General features: G+C 43.9%; 1 protein-coding gene across 1 annotated transcript in view; it reads left to right on the forward strand.

The window, feature by feature from the left end:
* Positions 1–16,614, forward strand: part of CUX1 (cut like homeobox 1) — a 242,749-nt gene that overhangs the window by 122,220 nt on the left and 103,915 nt on the right. Inside the window, 2 exon segments of the mRNA XM_054517048.1 lie at positions 12,876–13,013; positions 16,397–16,520. Coding sequence (XP_054373023.1) covers positions 12,876–13,013; positions 16,397–16,520 — 262 coding nt within the window.

The raw sequence follows: 16,614 nt of genomic DNA on the forward strand, positions 1-16,614 counted from the left end.
GCCCCTGCATCTCCACACTAACACTCGCTGCAGCTTCCTGCCATAATTTGGTAGGAAGCTGAGTAGGTTTGAGTTGGAACAGTCTGGCTTTTTTCACGACTGAGAAGTGGTGTCAAACAAGAGCTGTGTGGGATCCTTGGTGTGCTCTTGTGCAGAGGCTTCTTGCTGAAGCCTGGCACATCACAGGTGCTGGGATCTGAGCAGCAGATCAGACCAAGCCTTGAGGAGAAGGTAGGATTTATATCCCACCCACCAGGATTTATATGAAATGGTGAGGGACTTTGTCAGGACTTCTTCGTAGGAGAAAGAATTTTTTCTTTCATTTGCAGGAGCGAAATTTACAGCCCTGCTCCCACCCCACAGCCTCTCTCCTGCCCTGCCGTCTCCTGCGCGTGCCTTATGTCACCTGTCACAGAAATATTTCTTTGATATTCTTAATATACATAAAATCTTCAGCCTGGCTGAGTTGGGAGTGCAGTGGAGTCTGTGGGATGGGAAATATCTCCAGGTTTTATGCCCATGCTCTTACCTGGAGGTCTGAGGTAGAAGTAAATTCCAGGTTCTCCGGGAGATGTCCAGTCAGTCTCCTGTAGCTGCGTGCACGTCACAAATACTCACAGTTTACAACACACGCTGCAAGGAGAAGGAGAGCAGCCATTAGGAATGTATGGCACTGCTCTTTGTCACTCTGCTCCATTGTGTTGCTCTTTTTTTTTATTCCTTCTCATCCTGTGTAGTCTGCTAGGTTGGGCAGTATCCATGGAGGGCTGGGCAGTGTCCATGGAGGGTTGGGTGGGTATCCATGGAGAGCTCTCCTTAATAAACAGCCATCAGTATTCATTTATCACACGTGCTCTTTTGCCTCCGCGTGGCTTTACATATCTTTTGACCTGTTCATTTGGTATTTCAAATATTTAGGTACACTTTTAGCTCCCCAATGCTGCTGTGTTTTCTTTTTGGTGTGAGAAGGGAGGATGATGTTTGAGGGAAGCTATGCCTGGAATGCTGCAGAGTGGTTATTTAGCATTAAGCATCGCTGTTACATGACAAGGGTGCAATTTTATCAGACTTTCAATATCCTTTATAGGACCATATAATAATTGCAGCTGAAGTCTAATTCCCAGCAGCCAATTTTATGGTTCTTGAGGAAAGCGTGTATTTCTCTCCTCAGTAATAATGTGCACACTTTATATAATTAAAAAGGGCTTCTATTTTAATTTTACTATAAAATGATCTGTATTGAAACTCCAGCTACAGTGCTTTATGGATTCAGCAAAGTTTAATCATTTTCTTTCCGGACCTGACCAGAGTTTTCACTCGGGCTCACCAGTAAGGAATTTGTGGGAAGGGTGGTATTTTACTTGTAAATTTTCCTATGTACATCAGGGGGTTTCTCTTTAAAAGATAAAACAGACCTTTTATATATCTCTCTCCAGCTTTATGATGCTGTTAAAATAGCAGTATCATTGCTTTGTGCTGTGAAATTTATCCTTCTTGAAGGAAAGCACATGTCAAGGAAAACATTTTGGTTTATGTACATTTATACAGCTCAGATCATTCTGTCTTGCTCGAGACTGAACATTTTTAATTAATGGAATTAATTTTCTCATTTAATTGCCTTATTTTCAGTATGCAGTACAGAGCAAGGGAAAAGCGAATCCTGCCACATGAATTGCACTAATCAACAAGGTTGTCACAACTTACCTTTAAAAATAATGTGAATATATTTATTTTGAAGTAAAGGGAGGTTGGGTCTGTGTTTTGAGGAAGCCTTCTTCCATCTGTTCAAGATTCCTTTGTCTCCAGTTTTGTAAAATAAGTGTATTATGTTAACACCCTTGGCTTTTAGGGTCTTAATCTTGCAAGCACTTAAAGTGAAATTGGAGCCTTGTTGTGTGTTTGGAGGAGCGGTGTTGCCTTGCAGAAACAGTATATTCAAAATAATTTACTTTTTCTCCTAAATCTTTAAAGGAAAAATAGTAAGCATTAAAAACGCTAAATATTTTTATTTCAAAAAGGATCCGTGTTCACGACTTTATTTTTTTAAAACAAAACTTGGGTGTAGTTTTCAAGTAAAAGTTCAAACATGGAGACCAAGTGAATGCCAGGTGTCAGTGTCTGGATAAATTGGTTAATAGAGTGTTCTTTCTGCAAGGGATCACTGCAGTTACAGCCCAGTGCCACGCTGGATTTGCTCAGTATTTTGTCTCCGTGTTGCTCCTCTGTAGGCACAGAAACAATTCTGCCTTTAAACACAAATCTGCTCTCTGGATGTGGCACAATTAAACCCAGTTGGGTTCAGTCTGGAGAACAGGAAAACACTGAGTTTTTTCAGCATATGGACATTTGAGAGTGAGGGAAGGTTAATGCAAACTGTTTGTTCTTGGTTTGGAGGGGCTGTGCCAGAAATGGGTTTCGTTTCTCCCTAATGGGAATGAGAAATTGGTCAGGAAAGGAAACAACTCTGGGGGTGTCAAAGGGGATGTGTGTGGGGTTTTATTGGAGACTCTTCCCAGGTCTGTGCTGTGATCAGATTGGGTGCTATATAATGTGTGTGCTGTGGGGTTTAGCTCAGAGGACCTGCTATCGAAGGGAAATATAAAAAAAAACAGAGAAGGTAAAAATAAGATTTTTTTTTTAATGTGCTCTGTCAAAACAATCAAAAGCAATAACAGTGAAAGATGGCTGAAGTGGAAATTTTATCTTTCCCTTGCTCCTTGCCATCATAAATTGCACACCCAGCCGTAGGGGCTGTGTCTCACAAAGGGGTTTGAAGGAAGAGCAGGCTCCTTCCAAAGGAGTTTTCCACACATCTCTCACTACATGTTGTATTTTAGTCTACACACAGCCCCAGTTCAGCCTTGCAAATTCCAACTGCCCTGCACAGGGTGTTCTCTTTCCAAGGAATGCTTTACCTGAGAAAACACAAAGTTCTTTTTGAATAAATAATCAGTAAAGCACTAGAAAAGTGCAAGGGAATTACTTCTACGGGCAGAAATGAAATTTATTTGCAGTGCTTGCAAATAATCAGACATTTATCAGCCTTTGCCTTTTGATTATTTATAACTCACAACCCTCTTCAGACTTGCTCTGCTGTTTGGGCTGTGAGAAAATTTCATTTAAAGCGTATTTGATCAATGTCCTGAGGTTAAAGGTGGTGCAAGAGAAAAACAGGTTCGATTTTGGATTTCTTTGGGGTTTTTTTCCCCCAGAAAAATTATCTGCTGCTTATGTTGGAGGTGATAAATGTGTATGAAGTTGTTGTGTTTATGTACATCCTGTGACATGTTTGGATTTTTTGGGAAAGTGTAATGTTAAGCAGAAAGGTTAATGGTAAGAAAGTCTGTATAATAAAGACTTTTACAGACCCAGATGACTCATGATGTGCTAAAACTTCAACCTGGGTACCCCCAGCCTTTTCTGCCTGTAGGGAGAGGTGGGTGAATGTAAATTTAGGGGATAATTAAGAGAGGTGAGGGAAAAGAGGTTCACTCTGAGGGACTGTTTAAGCACATCCCAAAGTGGAATACAAAAAGAGTTTGAAAAAGTTAATACTTAGAGTACTCTTGTCTAAGATAATGGTTAATTGGTTGACAAAACTGTCTAAAGAGCAAGTTCAGGTCATAATAAACCCTGAGTTTGTGGTACATCGAGGCTGAACAGCACAGAGAACATTTTTGAGAAATGTTTGGTATCACTGCAGTGTGAAAAATTTTAGGCAGTTCCTCATTTGTTAATAATACATGTCAAAACTGTCACCTCTTTCCTAATAAAATATGTTAGAATAAAACAAAGGACAGACCCATAAAATGAACAAGTTTATGGTTTTGCTGCCCCAGACTGTACAAGGGAAATGCATATTCATAATGTGCCTTTTCTCAGCCTTAGAGGGAAAGGAAAACAATATTACAATGAGTACTCTCAGGGGGAAAGGAAGCAAAATGAACTTGCTCACAGACACAGAAGTGGCACAGACACCCCTCTAACACAGCAGTCGGGTGTCTTTCTAAACACACTCGAAAATCTGATAAAATTAAGCAGAAAATTGAGCATTGTTAATACTTGAAAGAGTGAAAAGCCATAAACCCCTGTGGCTGCAGGCAGTGATTTAGCTGCTGAGTGGATCCCATCTGAAGGCAAAATCCTTGATGCTCTCACCTGCGTGTTTAGAACAGATAAAAAGAAAGAGTTGCACAAACAGGAAAATCTGGAATCTATAATCTGTACCGTACAAAGTTATGGACCGTAGAAATTTAGTGATTCTCCCCAGACTGTTCTGCAAATCTTCAAGGAGTGGGAGTGAGAGGGACAGGACTGGAGAGGGGAGATTTTAGCAGAGTTCTCAGAGGGGCAGAGCTGCCACCGTTTGGTTTTCCAGAACATGCCGAATCTCCTGGGATGGTGCTGAGGAATGTGCGAGGAGCTGATGATCACCTCAGCCTCCTTCCCCGCGGGCTGGAATCCCGAGCCACAGCACAACGTGCAGGTTGGGATGTGTGCGTGCTGGTAGGGCAGCACTTTTAGTGTTACACAGCTATTTTCAGATGGAGCACAAAATCCTGGCCAGTTCCCATCTTTAGAACTCATTCACTTTATCCTTCTGTTTTGAAACCCGTGTCAAAATAACTGAAAATATTTCTGTTACCTGAAGACGTGGCTTGCTTGAAGTTGGGCTTTTCTGATCACATGCTTTTTTTCTCTAGTTTTTCTCGTTGAATTAATAATTGGATAAATTCCTTTGTAAAAGCCGGAATAAATATTCAGAGGAAGAAATATCCCTAAAGCATTCACTTTAAAAAATTTATTGTGCGGTTGTCAAGCCCTATTTTACTTGGTAGGCTGGAGGCACGGAAGGAAGAGGGGAGGTGCAGATAAGGGGAAGGATGCAGTGAACAGGGGCAGGAAGAACGTTGGGCAGAAGGAGATGTCCCAGCAGATATCCCTGCGGGAAGGGGCTGTGCTCACCTGCAGGGTGTCACCGCAGCCCTTGGGAGGATGGTGCTGCAGGGAGAGGATTAGAGCAGCCCCAAGGCCCGTGGCTGGAGCAAAAGGCAGAGCGTGCTAGGGAGGGGGGGGAGTACTGGACTTTTCTCGGTTGCAGGAATGTGAACTGGAATTAGAATAAACCCCAGCTTTTGGAGGGTTTATTGCTAAGTCTGTTCAGAAGCTTTTAGGAGAAAGAAGGGATGAATATAGCAGAAATGCTTTCAAACATAGTAGCAGGCTCTTTTTTCTTTTATAATCTCAAAGTAGAAGTGAAACTTGAAGTACAAGTGGTTTTCTGTAACTGTCCTTTGCACTGAGCTCGAAGTGTGAGCAGGAATTCCAGTGTCCTGGGCCATTGCTAGAACATTAACAAATCAAATTGGCGCTTTTTCAGTCGCAGTGGCTTCTCTTGTAACTCATTAGGTTCTTTTTCAGCTGACAAAGCGCCATCAAATACTGCCCTACCTATTATGCAAACTCCACGTTTAATATTTAAAACTTTTCTGAGGATGTACTTTGGTTACTCCTTTGAAAATAGAGGGAACTGCAGTGCAGTTCGTGAAGGAGTCGATCATTTACTCTGCCTTACGTGATTTTATTTGACTCTAGGATACTGATGCATTTCAATCTGGGGCATCTTTCTGGCAGTAACCATTCCCGAGCTGGGAGATAAATAAAGAATGTTTTTAAATAATAGCCCACAAGACGTAAGGACCACACTCCGGGAGGGATCTGTATGATTGTGGTCACATTGCCTGCACACCATCCCGTGCTGTTTGATTTAACCCTGCGAGCTGTGGGGAACTCGTGCCGTGATTAATGGGGAGGAAAGGCGCCGGTCTGCTGCCACTCCCCCGTCCCCACGCAGGGGGGTCCCATCACTCTGCCTTTGCTGCTTCCAGAGGTCGGCAGAATTTGGGATTCCGCGCTTTTTTTTTTTTATTTATTTTCCTCTTTTTCTGGTAAGGAAAATGAGAGTCCCTCACCCTCTTGTGGGCACTTTGAATTCCCCGGTTCAGCCTGCACAGAACGCTCTGACAGCCGGAGGGTGAGGAGAATGCTGTTAAAAAGTGGGGAGAAAAATAAAAGGAAGTCACAGATCCCAGCCCTGTGGGATGGGAGAGTAAGAAAATATGTATAATTCTTGATTGAAGGTAGAACCTTTTCATGGTTTTTATGAAGTGAGGAGTTGGAGAGATGATGAGCTTTGTTTCAAATGGAATTACAGCTATAACTCTTCTGTCCCTGGGCTACCAGAGTCATAGGGGAACGGGAGCAAAGCTATCATTTATTCCATGAAATCTTTGTCTCAGTCTCTCTAGGCTATTTCAATTTACCCCTGAAATTTCTGGGGAATAATTAATGAATTAATTAAGTATGCTGTGAGGTGTTTGAATATTCAAAAGCTACAATGTAATTATTATTTTTTCTAAAACACATTTTCAGATTATTTTCAGACACGCAGTCTCCCACGAAAGCAGTTACTGCACCAGAAGCTCGTGGAGCTTCTCCGTGTCCGTAATCCAGGGATCATTCTCCAGCAGGAACACTCCCTGCAAAGAGCAGTGCTGCATTTAGGAACGGGGGAAAAAACTTCTTTTACTTCATGACCGGAGTATTGTGACAGCGGGGCTGAACTCGTGGCTCTTTGGAAAAGTTAAAGCGCGTTAATAAAGTTGTGTTTTAGGAGGATTATTATTTTTTCCCCTCCTTTATCATTTTGTGTGGGCGTTTCTGGTGAGCGATCACCGAGAGCTTTGCTTACAGCGGGGTTTGGGCAGCAGAAATTCAGTCGCGTTGAAAGAGACGTGTTGCCTTCCTTGAATTATTTTTAGATCCCAACCTTAGGAAACACATTTCCAGTGATATAAATTATTAATTGCCCCTGTAGTTCTGGCACTGTTTCATAACTTGCTTTCTTATCGTTTCCAGTGTTACAGGCCTGTAAATGAAGAAGGGAGGGAGGGGGGTTATTAAAAGGCAAGTCCTTTGTTTTGGAAGAGGCTCTTTAGGAGCTCCATGTTGTGATATCAAAGGAATAGATTCAAAGGAAAAGAGAAGAGGTTTAATTTAGATATTAGGAAGGAATTGTTCAGGTGTGAGGGTGGGGAGGGCCTGGCACAGAGCAGCTGCGGCTGCCCCTGGATCCCTGGAAGTGCCCAAGGCCTGGATGGACAGGGCTTGGAGCAGCCTGGGACAGTGAAAGGTGTCCCTGCCCATGGCAGGGGATGGAACGAGATGAGCTTTAAGGTCCCTTCCAACCCCCAAACCATTCTGATTCTGTGGTTTCTATGAATGTATTTTCGCGAATAAGCCAAGAACGAACCTCGGGGAGCGCAGAGCAGAGCGCTGCACTCTCGTGCAGCCCCTGGTCCATCCGTGGGGGTCTCACCGCACGGAAAGACCCCGTTTGTGGTGATTTTACAGCGTGTGAGGAGCCCCCCAGCACCGCACCGGCACCCGCGGCCGCCGCCTGATCCGCCCGCGCTGCGATCCAGGCCGGGCTTTGCCGCTCTCCCCGCCGCGCTCCGGGCCGGGGCCGGCCGGGGCTGCCGGGGGTTCCTCCGGGCTCCGGGCGGTCACTGCGGGCTCCGGACAGCACCTTCGGGGGTCTGGACAGCCCCCTTAGGGTTCCGGACAGCCGCTTTGGGGGTCCTTGCGTTCCCTCCCGGGGTGCGGGCAACACCTCCGGGGCTCTGGGCCGTTCCTCCGGCGGCTCCTCCGGGGCTCCGGGCAGTCCCTCAGGGGTCCCGGTGCTCCCTCCCGGCGGGGCTGTCGGAGCCCGTCCCTCAGGACTGCTCCCGCCCAGCAGCGCTCTGCAACCCTGGGGTTAAATATATATATTTATATATATATATATGGGGAGAGAGGGTAATTTGGCCCTGCGCGCTGCAAATTGTACATTTAAACAATGACACAGTTTTTCCACTCCGTTTGGCAAACCCCTCGGTGTTGTCGGGGGTCCTCACCCCTCACGGCAGCAACGGCCACGGCCGAAGGGTTAAACCTAAACTTTAAACATTCCCTGTCCCGCAGGAGCTCCTTTTCCATGAGCCGAGGTGGGCTTTTCCCCCCTCTCCTTAAATAACGAGGGTGGTCCCAGCATACTCTATATCGAGACAGCTTTTCATCAGTTGCTCATCAGCATGCTAATTGCTGTATGACTAATTATGCCCTGAATTCCAGTTGATTTTCTTAATGAGACAGCTGGGTTAATTATGTAATCGTATGATTACATTAGCCCAGAGTGCCCTGGCGAAAAGAAGGCGGGCGGGAGTGGGATGGCAGCGGGTGAGGGGCACGGGGGCAGCCGTGGCCATTTCGGCCGTAATGATCGGGGAGGGCAACGCTGCGAGAGCGCCCGCGGTGTAAACACGGGATGGGATCGCTGGCACTGCCAGCCGTGCCTTCCTCAGCTCGCAGGATGAGCGAGGAATGGGGGTTCTTCAGCAAAATTCACTTGGGAAGTTCACGCAGTCAGCGATGGCCCCGTTGTAACTCGGGGATTGAGGGTGGGTTTGGGATGAGCGATGTGGGATGGGGGTTGGATTGTAGAGTCATTGAATATCCTGGGCTGGAAGGGGCTCACAAGGATCATCAGTCCAACTGGCCCCAGTTATCCCACCCTGGGCATCCCTGAGAGCATTGTCCAAAGGCTCCTGGAGCTCTGGCAGCCTCGGGCCGTGCCCATTCCCTGCAGAGCCTGGGCAGTGCCCACCACCCTCGGGGTGAAGAACTTTCTGTTGATATCCAACCTAAACCTCCCCATACACAGCTCCAGCCGTTCCCTCCTGCTGTCCCTGGTCACAGAGAGCTGAGATCAGAGCTGCAGACCCCAGTGAATCTCCCCTTGGTCTCCTCCAGCTGAACAAACCAAATGCCCTCAGCCACTCCTTGTTCGGCCCCTTCTGACCCTTCACCATCTTCCGTCCCTCCTTTGGACACTCTCTAACAGCTCTTTATCTTTCTTACATTGTGACACTCAAAACTGCACCCAGGGTGCTGAGGGGCTGCCTCGTGTAACGCATAATTCAGGTAAAATCAGTCTTAGTGTTTCTTTTAAAATTGTTTGTGAAGTCAGTACTTTACATACCTAAACAGCAGCAAAAAAAAAAAGGTTCCCTTGCCCCGCTGCTGAAAAAAGATTCATTGTCAGGACACGTGCGTGGTGTGAGAACAGCCTGAGAGGTGTTGCTGTGGCTGCGTCGCACCAGCTCGTTTGATGTGAAGTATTAACTGCTATAAAAATCACTTCACATTTGTAACATTAATTGTTTTCATGTCTGTGTCCACTGAGACGTGTCCATCCTCCTCCTTCGTGGGCACAGAAGCCCCTCTGCCAGGGGACATTGAGGCGTGTGCCAGCAGTGAGCAGGGATGTGCCCAGAGCTCTGCAATCCGGGGAAGGAGAGGCAGAAATGGCTCTGCAGGGTTGGAAATACGGCGGCTTCTGTTTCTGCTGCGGTGGCGTGGAGGAAACCTCGTCAGGGATCGGATCCAGATGTGCTGGGCTGCCCGCAAGCACAGGATGCAGGGGGCTTCTCTGTGGGCATGGCGTGCAACAAGTGGATTAGGAAAAACGAGCAGAATAGGAAGCAGGAGGAAAAATGCACTGAATTTAGTGTAAAAATAGACATCTCAATCTACTCTTAGGCAGTAATGATCTTGCAAAATGCTTCTTCAAGTTCTGAATGATCGGATCCCTTTTACTAATTTTCTCCTTTTTGTTATTTATCCCGTGCCCAGCAGGGATTCTGGAATTTCACAAGAGAAAATTCAAAGCAAGGGAATAATGTATGATGAGGTTTCCATATCTCAGTGCTCAGCGAGGTGATTTTTCTCTCTTACAGACCACAGAAAGGGCATTTCCTTTGCTGCCTCTCTCCATAAGCCAGGGCCAGCTGATTTTTTTGAGCCGTGCATGCCTGTTGTTTGTGTAATGAAACGAAAGTTTTGGTCCATTGCTTGTTTAAAAATTCAGTGACCTCCTGTTAAATGACATGAAACATACTTTGCAAAACTGGTTAATATAAAAAGGTATGCTTTTCCATGCATGCCTGTGTTGGGAAAAGGAGAGTATTTGTATTTATTTTTAATCCGCTCCACTCAGGTAGGAAAAAAGCCATTGTGACTCTAAGGTTTATACTTGTTTCAGGTTAATTGGTGTTTATAAATACTCCAGAAATAACAGGTTTTTTAGGCTTTTCAAGCTAAAAGAGCATGTTGGAGCTTGCCATGAGAAATGATTTTTCTCTCTGCCCGAAATGTCTTGGTTGGTCATTTTATTTTCGTACAACGATTAGTTTTCTTTAATGCAGTTTATAAAAATTAAGTCTAAGAGGTGCTTCACCCATGGGTTTTTTTTACATGTCCTCCAGCAGTATTTGGTGGCTGCAGGCCATTAGTCCTTCAGATAGGCTCTAGTGAAGTTTGAAGTTTAATGCACAGAGACTTTTTTTTACATTTTGTTTGTTCTGCTGCTGTTTTGCTACTTGAACATTAACCTTTAATAGAGCTAAATTAAATATACATGTCCTGATGAATAATTATGAGATTGCAAGCATTTTCATTTTGTACACAAAGCTTCTCAGGGATTGCAAATTTGACTAAAGATTTAGTCATTATTCACTTTATAATGCCCATGTTATTTTTGTCTTTTAATTCTTTGCTGATTTCAATATAAAAAGCCCTGTGTATTAGGAGCAAAATACCTCTTGTGCGTGTCCTGGCTTTTTACAATGTTAAAATGAGGGTGGGGGAAAGTGCACCCACAATTTTGTCAAGTTCAGTTTCTTTCATCCCTATTTCACAGAAATACCCACAGCTGAAGCTTAAGATCCCGTGCCCGATAGGATCCGTGGTTTCTGTAACAGTTTCAGGGGGAGACAATCCGGCCTCTCTTTGTGCTCAGCAGATGAATGTCCCAGGCTGGCTCTTTGGGGGATGCTGGGCTGCAGGAGTGTGACAAAACGCTCCTTGCAGAGGAAGGTCAGGGACCTCCATGGGAGCAGGGGAATGTTGTGACAGCCCACGCCGTAACAGGACCATCCATAAATACTGCAGAGCCTCCAGCTCGTGCTACTGCTGCCACTTCAGCTCTCGATTTAATTCCTTACCTGTACCCCCCTGTCTCTGCCACAATAACATTTTAAGTTTGATTTATTATAAATATTTTAATACAGATAATAATAACGAAAAGTATTTGGCCTAAAAAGCATAAATGAAAAAGCTATGTAGTCATAAACTATGTATGTACAGAGAACAGATGACAAGCAACCTAGATTTTGTATTATGAACAGGGTAATGCCATAAGCTGTTGAAGAACCCAAGTAACAAAATGCAGCAGGCTGCTACTTAGAATGTCTCTGAGTTCAACATAACCCAGTGCTATTCTTTTATAAACTATGCAACAACGCTGGCATATTGAAAAAACACACAGGCTCATGCTTAATGTGTTAACAGAGGTACAATAGACTTATTATGTGTTTCCAGAGACTGGAACTGAGGGTGGTCTGAAAAATTAATGACTGTGGTGGTTGAAAATTAAGTGAACTCCCTAATATATACTGTTGTTGATCCACTGAGTTTGGTGTTTAGCATTCCTCAACAGGAGACTAAATCTTTGCAGCCATTTCACAAGAGATGCTGGCGCCCATAGCAGAAATATATTCAATAATCTTTTATAAGTCCATCACACTCCAGAGTTTTCCTATCCTGACTGGGAAGAAATCCCAGAATAAATCACACATGCACATGTCAGGTGTGTGCTGAGAACTCTCTTTACCAGAAGGAGATGAGTGTCAGAGAATTAATACTGAGAGGACATTTGATTAATAGTGTAAGAGAAAGAGAGATCCAAATCCAAGGTTCATGGAATTGATTACATCCACACAACATTTCTGATTATTATTGATCTGTCAATTAGAAAAAGTACCACTCAGATCTCCACGGTCACAGAACTTGTTTGAGCTCTGCTGTGCAGTAGGGCACAGTTTGCTTCAGAAATTCCCTCCTGCATAAGCAGAGTGAGGGACAGTAGCTGACAGTGAGCTGTGCAGTTTGATTGCTTTTCACCCAAAAATTCTCATTTTGCAATAAAAAATGTGAAGCTTAAAACTCTCACGTGCCTTTATATCATGACTGTCTGCACCCAGGAACACTGTCCTGGGGATCAGTGCCAGGATGGAGAAGCTGTGTCAAAATTTCATGGACTCACAGAATGGTTTGGGTTGGAAGGGACCTTAAAGCTCATCCAGTTCCACCCCCTGCTTTGGGCAGGGACATTTTCCACTGTGCCAGGTTGCTCCAAGCCCTGTCCAGCCTGGCCTTGGACACTTCCAGGGATCCAGGGGCAGCTACAACCAGGACAGGTTGTGCTGGGACCTCAGGACCCTCACAGCCACGAATTTTTTCCCAATACCCCATCCATCCCTGCCCTCTGGCAGTGGGAAGCCATTCCCCCTTGTCCTGTCACTCCAGGTCCTTTCCCAAGTCCCTCTCCAGCTCTCCTGGAGCCCCTTTGAGGCAATGGAAGGGGCTTTAAGGTCTCCCCAGAGCTTTTCTTCTCCTGGCAGAGCACCCCCAGCCTATCAGCCTGGCTCTGCATTTAAAGGGAACATAGATAGAATGAAATATTTCTGTTTTTTTTAAGTTTGCAGGATATATGATGTGAGGAATGTACAGGTCTAATAAGTCAAAAAGGGCCCTGCTGGGACCAAAATGGAGAAAAAAGGACACTTGTGCTCTGAACTGCTTGGGTCACAGAAGTGTTCCTTTATTGTTTTTTTAAATTTTATTTATTTTATATTTTATTTATTTTATATTTTATTTTATTTTATTTTACTGTTTCTTTTTTTTTTTTTCATTTTATTTTACTGTTTCTTTTTCAGATCCAGTTCCAGCCTTGGATTTGGGACAGCAGCTTCAGCTGAAGGTTCAACGCATGCACGATATTGAAACAGAAAACCAGAAACTTAGGGAAACTCTGGAGGAATACAACAAAGAATTCGCCGAGGTGAAAAATCAGGGTAGGTTGCAACCATATTATCAGCTCTTAATGCACACTGAAATTTGAAGACAGGGATTGAATTCAGTTTTATTTCTTAAAGGTAGAGGTGACAGTAGTGTTGAAATTCAGTAGAGAAAGTGTAATAGTCTATTAGGGCCACTTCTGTATTTGTGTGTGGAGCTGGGCTTTGGGCAGATTCTTTGGATTTCTTGAAAGTTCCATTTACTGTAGCAGCAAGTCAGAGGATGGAGTTGTTATTCTGCATATTTGGTTGTAGCCTTCAGCACTGAAAATTACACCTGGCTGATGTGACTTGTGACATTTTGTGAGAGGCAGTGCTGGTACTGACATCAGGCTGAGCTGTGGGTGTTGGTACTTGCAGGATGTGCAGCTTGCACAGACAAACACAAAAATTCAGTATTTTGTATCCACATATGAATCTGTACAAAATGGAACTTTTTCTGTACTGTTTTTACTTATCTAAATGTACTTCTGGAGTACATTCAGCATATGCACTTTATTTTTACTCTGGAGACCATCCACAGAGCAATGTAAATACAAGCTATTACTGTTAAATTATTTAAGTTTTAATGAGTCTAAAGTACATGAAAATACATGAAAATCTCAATGAGATTTAAAGCCTGTTGGCTTTAAGACTGCTTAAGTTTTCTTGTGATTCAGTTTCCTGCACCAGGAAAAAAAAATTCTCAGCCATACACTTTGTTGCCCATCCATGAAGATTTCCATCTTTAATGCCCAGTTCTGGATGGTAGTAAGTTAAATTGTCTTGCCATGGATGGTAGTAAGTTAAATTGTCTTGCCATTTGGAAAAATTGAGATTTTAGTTTATTTTTTATATTATGGAGCTGTTGCACCCAAGTAATGTTTGAAAGCTGCGTTAGCAACTAAGTTCATTTTGTTAAATGTCATTTTTTGCTGAGGGAATATCTATGCAGTTATATCTTTTGTAATATTTATTTTTTAATGTAGAGGGTGTGACCCCTGGAGAGGACAGGTATCAGCATGCCAGGGTTTGGGCTGGACTGCAGGAGATGTCATGTTGGAACTGTAATGCTCTAAGCAAAACTGTATTTTTTACTGGAAATGTACAATCATTGCAGTTCACTGTGCAGAGTTTTCCTGAGGCTGTGCATCCAGTACATCCAAGCATGACATAGGGGTTCATCCCACAAAGTGGAAAAGCTCTTGACTTGTAGAGTTTTTTGCTACAACCACTCATAACTGACATTTTTGATTTTCCCTGGTGTGCTGGAACTTCCTTTCCATTTCCCCACTGTAGCCTTTGTGTTGTTTTTCACTCCAGTGCAGTGGTTTTACTCTCAGTTTCAAACAGGGATTAATAAGCTATCCAGGGAAAAGGCTGTTGTTAGCTGAGGGTGCTTTGATCAGTTAATCTCTTTGTTTGGAGGGTTGGTATGAGCTCTACGGTGCCTGGAAGAACTTCTTCCAAAACTGGTATAAATGGCACTGCCTGACAAGCTGTAGCTGACCTGAGCACTGCAGAAGGCACTTAGTGCTTCAAGCAATGTAGAGGATTCAGCTGTACTTGTCCAGCACATCTATTGTTAGGTGCTTAAAGGTAAAATCAGATTTTATTACAAAAGTTACGTTTTCCCTCGTGTCCGTGCACTTCTTGTGTTCGTTTTCGTTGTTTTGTTTTCTTTTAAAATCAGACATTGAAACTTAGTCAAGCTGCATTTCTGTGAGATTATTTTGCTCTCATTTTCTCCATATACCAGAATATTTTTGCAGATTTATATCTGAAAAATAGAAAGGTGTTTGTATAAAATACAAACCCCTGGAGCAGAGGTGGCCCAGGAGGGAGTGCAGCCCCCTTTGCCCACAGGAGCAGCATCCTCCTGTCAGTGCAAAGGAGCATCCTTTGCTTATTCAGGAAGAGATCAGGATTTGTATGACTTCCCAGATCTCAGGGAAGAATTTCCCTTTGCTGAAGAAAAAAAAAAGAGGTGACGTGTCCTTTTCACGGCCTGTTACTCAGTAATGAGCCTCAGCTGATTTCTGCACAGCCAGCAAAACCCTGCTCCTTCAGGCAGAGGCAGCTGCTTTGCTGGCAAGCATTTTTACCACTCTTTCCCCCTTTTTTGTGGTCACAGTGGCTCAAGCTGCCTTTGGTAGTGCCCAGACAGCAGATCATGTCACCAGCTACCTCCTGTCTGCTTCACAGCTCCCTGCTCAACTCTCTACATCAGGATTTTGAAAAGATTATGTGTGGCTTTTTGTGATATTATTGAGGTTTTTTCCCCCAAGCCCATAGGGTTTATTTTTCATATTAGGGTTTGTCTTCCTAAGATGTTTCTGCAGAATATGAAACTTTTTATGTTCAGAAGTTTTATTTTTTTCCTCAAGTATTATTATTGGTATCTGTTAATAAGCTGATGTCTTTAACTGCCCCTGCATCCTGGTGTGAATACTCTGAACTGTGTTGCTGCTGTGAGTCTTCTGGCAGTCCAAGGCTTTTTCCAAATTCCATTATTGTTACAAAGCATACTCTGGTGGATGTGCTGCTTTTCCTCTTGTGAGCCCTATAAGGATTCAGTCCTTTCCTGTGGGTGGGATCTCAGGGCTTTCACGTAGGAACAGATCAGGGCACGTAAGGAGATGCTGAGCTGGAGCTCTGCAGGTTTCTGTATCTGCTTCCATCCCCTGCTGGGCATGGAGAAATGCAGGAGAGCTCCTTTATCCTAAGGAAGGGTTCTGCAAATTCCCTGGTTTAACTTTCAAGTGTCTCAGAAAGTTAAAATTGTCAATGTTTGTGTGTAAACCCAGGGATGGAGGACGAGGCAGCGACAGCAACTGGGACATGCAGAGCTCCAGTGGCTGCTGTGAATGCAGCAGTTGGATCCCAGCTGCTGGGGAAGCAGAGCAGAGCTGTATCCCAGAGATGTGTTCAGTTAGTGTGAGATTGCATCTGTGCATGAACCATGGTGGAACTGCCTCCTAGTGCAGGAGCACAGTCAGGTGAATGAAGTGTCCTGTGTGTAAATGCATACTTAAACCTGCACTGGGACTTTATTAATCTTCTCTCAGCACTCAGCTAATTTTAGGCTAGTCAATAAGGTGATATTATATTTTACAATTGATTTTTTTTTCCTTCTTTTTTAAAAAAAATTCATGTTAGAGGAACCTTCTTCACTCTGCTTTCAGCAAACTCCATTGATCCTTCTCAACCTAAACACTTAAAGTTCAATTTAACATTTAGGGAGTAAAAGGTCTCCAAAGGGACTCATATCCATTGATTTTGTGTCAGAGTTGAAGAGCTAAAGTTTAAAACACACTGAGCCTACAGGGTAAAGCAAGCCTTGTGTTGTGGAACCACGTGGAGCTGTGTAAACTCATTCTTCCCCTATTGTTTTCCTGCAGAGGTTACAATAAAAGCACTTAAGGAGAAAATCCGAGAATATGAACAGACCCTGAAGAACCAAGCAGAGAACATAGCCCTTGAAAAGGAACAAAAGTTACAAAATGATTTTGCAGAGAAGGAGAGGTGAGTGTGGGTGGATGTGTGTGTCTGGGTGCTGGGGAGGAGCAGAGAGGTGTTTTTCTGTTTAATCTCCCCAGCCAGGACTGGTGGCTGGAGA

Source organism: Molothrus ater, chromosome 21, assembly GCF_012460135.2.
Source record: "Molothrus ater isolate BHLD 08-10-18 breed brown headed cowbird chromosome 21, BPBGC_Mater_1.1, whole genome shotgun sequence".
Taxonomy (NCBI): domain Eukaryota; kingdom Metazoa; phylum Chordata; class Aves; order Passeriformes; family Icteridae; genus Molothrus; species Molothrus ater.